Source organism: Eptatretus burgeri, chromosome 2 (assembly GCF_056783735.1).
Source record: "Eptatretus burgeri isolate ZD-2024b chromosome 2, Ebu_testis_v1, whole genome shotgun sequence".
NCBI classification, from domain to species: domain Eukaryota; kingdom Metazoa; phylum Chordata; class Myxini; order Myxiniformes; family Myxinidae; genus Eptatretus; species Eptatretus burgeri.
The window spans coordinates 127398124-127406671 of record NC_140962.1 but is presented as its reverse complement, the minus strand read 5'-3'; the positions used below and the strand labels follow the sequence as shown (position 1 = coordinate 127406671).

At 42.3% G+C, this 8548-nt stretch overlaps 1 protein-coding gene across 1 annotated transcript; it reads right to left on the bottom strand.

Moving 5' to 3' along the window:
* Window positions 1-1634: 1634 nt before the first annotated feature.
* On the bottom strand, window positions 1635-8279 carry LOC147033049 (beta-1 adrenergic receptor-like). Its single transcript, XM_085858987.1, has 2 exons — window positions 7644-8279; window positions 1635-2964 (listed from the first exon to the last, which is right to left on the bottom strand). Exons 1-2 carry the CDS (start codon window positions 8247-8249, stop codon window positions 2605-2607), a joined length of 966 nt encoding a protein of 321 aa, XP_085715113.1. The 5' UTR covers window positions 8250-8279; the 3' UTR covers window positions 1635-2604.
* Between the last annotated feature and the right edge of the window lie 269 nt (window positions 8280-8548).

The following is an 8548-nucleotide window of genomic DNA, read 5'->3' as shown; positions in this document are numbered from 1 at the left end:
TCTCTTTCCCCCCCTTCCCTCTCTTTCCCTCTCTTTCCCCCCTTCCCTCTCTTTCCCTCTCTTTCCCTCTCTTTCCCTCTCTTTCCCTCTCTTTCCCTCTCTTTCCCTCTCTCTTTCCCTCTCTTTCCCTCTCTTTCCCCCCTTTCTCGCTCTCTCTCTCTTTCCCCCTTTCTCGCTCTCTCTCTTTCCCCCCTTTCTCGCTCTCTCTCTCTTTCCCCCCCTTTCTCGCTCTCTCTCTTTCCCCCCCTTTCTCGCTCTCTCTCTCTTTCCCCCCCCCTTTCTCGCTCTCTCTCTCTTTCCCCCCCCCTTTCTCGCTCTCTCTCTCTTTCCCCCCTTTCTCGCTCTCTCTCTCTTTCCCCCCCCTTTCTCGCTCTCTCTCTCTCTCTTTCCCCCCCTTTCTCGCTCTCTCTCTCTTCCCCCCCCTTTCTCGCTCTCTCTCTCTTCCCCCCTTTCTCGCTCTCTCTCTCTTCCCCCTTTTCTCGCTCTCTCTCTCTCTTCCCCCCCCCTTTCTCGCTCTCTCTATTTTTCTGAACGGTGGTTATCCCCATATGTGTCTGGACAGTGGTTATGTCCAAGTGGTGTTTATCAACAGAATGCTTGGCTCCGGATGCGTCCTGGCGGTGTTTGTCTCTGGGCTGTATTTATAGTATGACCAGTGAAAAAACAGAAATTTCAGACATTACTTTGTTTCCATCTACACTGCTATTCTATGCAGAAGCATTTTGTTGAGACAGTTTGAATCGTAGTTAACGCTCCACCGCTCGTCTGCCTTCCCTTTTTCTCACCTCTTGCTGCCTTCCCTTCCCCCACCCCTCCCCACTCTTCCCCCTCCTCACTATTCCCCCCTCCTCATTCTTCCCCCTCTTCGCTCACCCATCCCTCCTTGCTCCCCAACCCCTCCTTGCTCCCCCAATCCTCCTCGCTCCCCCACCCCTCTTGGTGCCAACTCTCTCCCCTCTCTCTTTCCCCCTCCACCTCCTCCCTCACCCCCCTCTCTCTCCCACACACCTCTCCCTCTCCTCCCCTCTTTTTGTTTTCCCCTCTCAGTATTACTGTCAGCGAAGCAATGGGCGGTATTTGCTCGTATCAAATATGAAATGAAATGCTCCATCTTGAATCCCATAAAGTTCTCTTTGGTGCACGTAATTGAATAGTGCGAGAATTTCGAAGGCTTTCCCATCATTTTGATGTTTATTTTATTTATCTATATTTATATTTATTATTGATGCCAGTTTATTTTAAAAAACATCTGTTGTCGTTTGTTACCCGTGGTGTTAATCGTGTTGTAAACCCATGATGGGTACGTCTCCTGTTTTTTGCAAACCGATCACAGTTGGCACTCTTCTTAATTAACTCGTCTACTTATTCTATTTTATATTAATTATGAAGTGTTTGTTATCCTTCTTCTTCTTTCGTATGCAGCACATCATGGCTATGGGTAGCCTCATTTGCTGGAGATGCAGCTGTGCCATTGATACAGTGCCCTTTGTATGTTCGAGCAGGAATTTGGACTTCGTCCACAGTGCTGGCAATATCCCTCCTACAAATTTAAACTTGACAAAGAATCTCCATTCTTGCCCAGCTTTATTTATATGGAACTTTATCAAATCAACATATCAGAGGCATTATTCCCTTGGGTATGTCATATTTTATTGTCATTTCACATTTTGGTTACATATGTCATATGTATAACAGTGGGTTATGCAATGTATTACATGGATCGGCATTTTTCCTTGTTGCTCCTTTTGTGCACCGAAACGGTTGCCATTGTACAGTGATATTCAGAAAGCTTGGTGCTGGCTTTATGGTTAGGGTGGCTGGCTTGGGATTTTATGGTCCTGAGTTCAAGCCCCCTGAGTTCAAGATTTTATGGTCCGTTCGTTGTTGAATTTACACCAGGTGGGGTTGACTCAGCCTCTCTTCCTTCCGAAGTCGGCAAAATGAGCACCAGTGCACTGCTATGGGGGCACAGCATCAGCGGCATAGTCGTGCCCCGACAAAATGATAGTTACCTGCCAGCTAAGCTGCCATATGCAAGAAGAAGCAGTGGGATTCAAAGCGACACACAACAGTTCACTTTGTGCAATTAAACAGCTGGGGAATATCATCGGATTTTAACATGAACGACAAAGAGATTATACTCAAATCAATACAGTAATACAGTTCATGATTTCAAGTTAGAGTTACAACATCATGAGATAAAGCACTCAGATGGGAATAATAAACAACCCAACTTTGGTTGCCATCCAATTTAGTGATATGAATCACAAACAATGTATGTGAGTGCACTGGCCATTATGTGTTGTTCCCAGAAGTGTAATGATTTACATATTGAATTACATGATCTCAACATAAATTCTGTCATAGGTTTTGTTGGTATCATCAACAAACACTTTGATGTGGAGCATTTTCCATGTTCAGGAACATATGGATAATGCAATTTGTTAAAGTAAAGTGATCTACTGATCAATCATGTTAATTTTTTTTTAAACTACAATCAGAGTATGGTTGGAATATGACACGGAATAATTGATCTAATTGATGTGATGACGTCTTTCATCAATTGTCCCTATTACTCCACATAGTGTTCACATAAACACTGCCTCATGTTCTGGGTTTGAGTTTCTTAAATTTGTTGTCATGGCACAGCACACGTTTATAGGCTGCAAGAAAATCAGGACTTCGGGAGTACAGAATAGGATTGAGTGCAGAATTGCTGTAACCAAACCATACAGTTGTAACGTAAAGTTTGTCCGGAATACAATAGTTACAAAAGGCCTGCATCAGTACGAGAACGAAACATGGGAACCAGCATAATGTGAATACTCCCATGATGAGGCCTAAAGCTTTTATCGCCCGTCGCTCACTGGCAGACACTTGCTGATTTTGAGCGTTGGTTGTATTGTTCCTGGATTCAGCTGCACTCGATGCTGCTGTATGGAAATCTTTTCGGATTTGTTGTGCCTACAATCAATAAATTCAATTACATACATGATAATAATAATAATAACAATAATAATAATAACAATAATAATAAAAAAATCATATTAATCTTTAATGCAAAGGTGAGACAAAATATATAAAGCACAATAAATACTCGTTTTAAGGATTAATATTGAATATTAAATTGTTTGTAGGTGTTTGAAGTTAAGAAGATGCAAGTATTTGGATGGGGAAAGAAGAATCATAACAGAGTGCCTTCAATAATTATTGAAGTTATTAGGAATTATTTAGGAATTCAATAATTATTCAATAATTATTAGGAATTAATTATAAATAATTCCTTCATGCTTCCAATTTGGGATATGGCAAGCCAATTTGTATAGCATATAGCAGAAAAATCGTGCAAATTATGATACAAGCATCAAATTTGTCATTTCTGTTCTGCAGGGATTTCTGGTCAAATCTGCCTGATTGGCCATTTGAAAATCCAAATTTTGAAAAATTTGAAAAAAAAAAAAACTTCAAAAAAGTTTGAAGTCACAGCTGGCTGAAATTCTTGAAGTGCAGGTGAACATCCCAGACAGAGAACCAAGGGGAGATGCAGTCATCATTGATGGCTCAGCACTTGTCAGTGCCCTACCTAAACGCACTTCAAAGATATTTGATGACTATGCTAAAGAAGACATCATCCCAAAGGTGGAATCCTATGGTGCCAGGTACGAGAGGGTGGACGTAGTGTTTGATGTGTACAATAAGTCAAGTCTGAAGTCCGAGGCAAGGTCGAAAAGGGGGCAAGGAATCAGAAGAAGAGTGACAGGAACCAGTAAGACCCCAAGTAACTAGAGAAGCTTTCTTCGAGATGACAGCAACAAGACTGAGCTGTTTCACTTCCTTGTGGAAACGATGTGTGAGGCACAGACGACAAGCACAGTCATTGTCACAAAAAGGAGAAGATGCCATTAGCAACACAAGAAAGTCACTGGATGCCATGTCTCCATGTTGTCATGAAGAAGCTGACACTAGAATATTTGTACATGCCAGGGATGCAACGACGGATGGTAGCAAGTCCATTATCATTAAGGCAAATGACACGGACGTACTAGTCATAGCAATATCTGTACTGCAACCTTACAGGAACTAAGTCTTGAGAACATGTGGATTGCCTTTGGCCAAGGAGCCAAGGCGCGATGGATTCCAGTCCATGAGGTAGTTTCTGCAATAGGGCCTGAGAAAGCTAGAGGGATCCCATACTTCCATGCGTTCACTGGATGTGACGTCGTGTCTGCCTTCCGCGGTAAAGGCAAGAAAACTGCATGGCAGACTTGGAATGTGTTTGATGATGTTTCTGAAACATTCACCAATCTCAGCCAGCATCCAACATTGATTCGTGATATTGACTTTTTTTAAGTTTTTATTATTATTATTTTTTTTCAAAATTTGGATTTTCAAATGGCCAATCAGGCAGATTTGATTCAAATCCCCTGGAGAAAAATGTGCCAAATTTGATGCTTGTATCATCATTTGCCCGATTCCTCTCAAAAATTGCTGCTATCTGCCCCACTAAATTAGGAAAAAGCAGTTTGCATTCTCCACTTGGAAGGCAAAACCAGCTAGCCCTTAACTAGCATGGATTAAACGTGCCCTGAGCCAGAGCTCAACAAAAAAAACTAACCTGCAGTCAAACCTCTCAAGTCTCTCACCATCCTCAGAAGCTTGGTGGCACCTGATCAAGTCTGTCACTGGTACACATTCTCCTTCTGACCTCACTTCATGTTTCACACTGCTCAGGAAAAAGCTAAATATCTTAACAATCTAACAATCAAATGAAAAGATCATGGTCCTCAATCCCTCTCTTCTCCCACACATGTTTTGTCCTGTAACAGGCTGCTATCTGCAGTACATGGACTTCTCTCCCCTTAAGGGTGAGAAGTTCCTCGTCAATCTTGAACCATCATCTGCAACGTGTCCCGGTGGCAGTGGCACCAAAATATTCAAAAACTGTACTTCAGCCCTATCCTCATGCCTTTCCTCACACATCTCCAGTTCCTTCTCAGATAGTCTCCTGCTTTAATTTTGGAATGTTACAAGTGTCACTCCTATTCACAATATGGTATCCAAGTCTGATCATGAGATCTTTCTCTTTTTGCTGGTGTCCTTCAAAGGAGCATTTAAAGACATTCCCCAGAATAATTTTTGAATTATGGGTAAACCTGAAAGATATGCAGTCCCTCTCCTATGACTCACAATCTGCTTCAACTTGTCTTGGATGGAACACATTGCCAAACCGGCTAATAAAGTGGACATCCATCCATTGGGACCATACTCTGTGCAGAGCGTTGGTCTCTTTGGTCTCGAAGCAGTCTCTTTGGCTCTTGGGCACAATCCTGGACGGGTCACCACTCCAACACAGGATACCAGCAGGCTAGTACTCATTTTGCCGACCTCAGAAGGATGACAGGCAGAGTCAACCCCACCTGGTATTAATCCAACAGCCAAAGGGGATTTGAACTCAAGATCTTAGGATCCCAGGCCCACCACCCTAACCATTAAGCCAACACCAGGCATAATAAAGTGGGCCAACACTTCAATATTCTTCACAGAGAAAAGTCCATGCTGAGCCACTCAGAGCTCATTACAGTGTATGAGGCCTTTACCCAAAGTATCATGAAGTATGTGTGCTCACCCTGGGTTGGTGCAGCTGCTTTCCATATTGCTCCCCTGAAGGTGATCAAGTCAAGGTGCTCCATGTTATTGGCATATCTTGACAGGAGACCAAGTCCAAAGGTATGAAACTTGCCCTCCGCAGGTAAGTTGGTGGACTCTGTTTCTCTTGTCTCAAATCTAATCTTGATCCTCCTACCCGAGCCCACACCTTCATCTTCCCGAATCCTTCCTATGGTGCACACATTTTCCCAGAGTTCAATGTCAGGTTCAATCCATCCATTGGGACTACACTTAGTGCAGAGCGTTGGCTCTTGGGTACAATCCTGGACGGGTGGCCACTCCGACACAGGATACCAGCAAGCTGGCACGCATTTTGCCGACCTCGGAAGGATGACAGGTAGAGTCAACCTCACCTGGTATTAACTCAACAGCCAAGGGGGATTTGAACTCAGGATCCTAGGATCCCAAGCCCACCATGCTAACCATTAAGCCAACACCAGGCATATCAAGTTACCCTCCCCAATTGCAAGGTGAATATCCCTCTGGTGTTTCAGAGGCAGGGTGATAAATGCATGGGTGTGCCCTCCTTTAGTTTGACGTTCAACTGGATGTCCCATCTGGTAACATTAGTCGGTGAACATTAAATATCCCATGGTGTCCTTCGAGAAGTATAATCAAGCTATCGTCATCACCCTTACTAAATTCCAAATTACTGTCACCCTTAGTCGAACGTCAGGCTTGACCAATCAGTTTGTGGAAGCTTTAGCCACAAACGTTCAGATCCTACAAGATGGAAATAATTGGGGCGCGGAGGTAGTACTGATAGTAGTTGTTGTAGTCGTAGTAGTGGTAGTAGTAGTAGTAGTAGTAGTAGTAGTAGTAGTAGTAGTAGTAGTAGTAGTAGTAGTAGTAGTAGTAGTAGTAGTAGTAGTAGTAGGAGTAGGAGTATATCATCAATGAAAACTTGATCTTGCACCTTTCTAACACGCAGACATTTCTTAAACAGTATTGCATGATGTCGGCTACAAAATTTTCACATAATGTAGGGTTTCAGCGTTTACCGGTCGATTAATCCATCTACAAGCATGACAAGTATGAATCCTATGTTTTTGGGAAGCGTCGTCAAATAAAGTTGCGAAGAGTGAAATTTATGACTACTTTTTAAGTTTTGCAGTAATTGTTAATCCAATGTTTTATTTCTTAACTTGCGTTATAATAATATGAATGACCAAATTGAAGACTATACTTCACAAAGCGAGACAGAAATGTATCCAACATCAAATGTTTGATGTAGTTGTTGAAAAACCACACCTGCCTCATTAAATGCCCTCTTTTCGAGATGATACGTGCTATGATAACTATTGTAATGTTTTGGGAGGAGCGTTCTGAGGTGCCATCAAAATATCCTTGGATCAAGATACTTGCAATCGTGGAAGACGTGCCAACGTTTACTTATTTATTTATTTTCATCTTGTTTTTTTTTTTGTAAAAGTACATTGTTGAGGCTCATGGAGGAGCTAGAAGGTAGAATGTATCAGGACATAACAGAACAAAAGGAACAGGAGAAAGAGAGGGGGGGAACACACTAATAGTAGGGATGAGGAGCCAAATAAAGGGACACTTGAAGAAATAAGGGACGTGGGTCAGGATGAGGACTACTTTACAATAAACAAGGAAATGTAATAAGGGAGAAAATATATAAATGGACTTATAATGGAGAAAATATATAAATGGTTTTTTAGGTCTCACATTTTTACTTTTTCACGAGGAACATTCAAAGAGCAATATGCAGTAATCAGAATATATGATCATACGGTTAAGAACGAAGCGCGGGAGAGTTTTGGCGGGTGTTGTACAGTATCTGATTCAGCGAGATTTTTGAATACGCTCATATCCAGATAACATAAGTTTGTTTAGCAAATGTATGGTGGCATCTGGATTCAGTCGTTCAACAGCACAACTACGAGAGTAAGTGGTAAATACATACAGGTAAAAAGTAAACATCACCCGGTTTTCGTCTCCCAAGAAAAGCTCACCTGTTTCTGAGCCACCATGAGCACCCTGACATAGACCAAAATCATGACAACGAGTGGACAGAAGAACGTCACGATGGTGAAAGTTATGGTATATTCTTTGTTCATGAGAAATTCACAACAAGTCGGATCCTCGTAACAAGCTATTGCCTCGGACGATTTTGAGCCCCACTTGCTGATTTGGAGACTCGGAGTGGATAGAAGCGTGGAAACCACCCACACAGTGACGATCAAAATGCGAACACGGCTGAAGTTCAACAAAGACTCGTATCGCAGTGGCGATGTTATGGCCACATAGCGATCAATGGCGATCACACACAAAGTATTGATACTTGCTGTGATGGACAATAATGTAGCCAGATAGTAGAGTTGACATAAAAAACGCCCAAAGTGCCAGTATCCATGGAAGGTGGTGGAGAGGTATCCAGGCATAATCACAACACCCATGAGGAGGTCGGCACAAGCAAGAGATACAATAAAACTGGTACTTTTACGCTGTTTGAGTCGCTGAGAGGTTCCTACAGCTGTGAGTACCAGTATATTACCAGCTATGGTGATCAACACCACAGTAGAAAGGATTATAGCGACACTCACTGAACCATGGGTCATCAATCCGTTCTTAAATGTCCCATTACTTGATGCCATGGCTAAAGCACTAATTTATAACATAATGCTGTCTTATTTATATGAGGGTGTTTACGTTATATCTCTATCTCTCTCTCTCTGGAAAAGGGGAAATAAAAAAGTGGCAAGGTCCTTTGAGCTTTCATGATTCCCTGTGTTGTTCTCACATACTTTTGCATTGCTGTCAAACATACGTAAGTAAAGACCGTTTCGCATTTCCTCGAGAGTAGATGAAATGTTACAACAAAGACAAATATGCGTTAAGTCACAATTATTTCATTAAC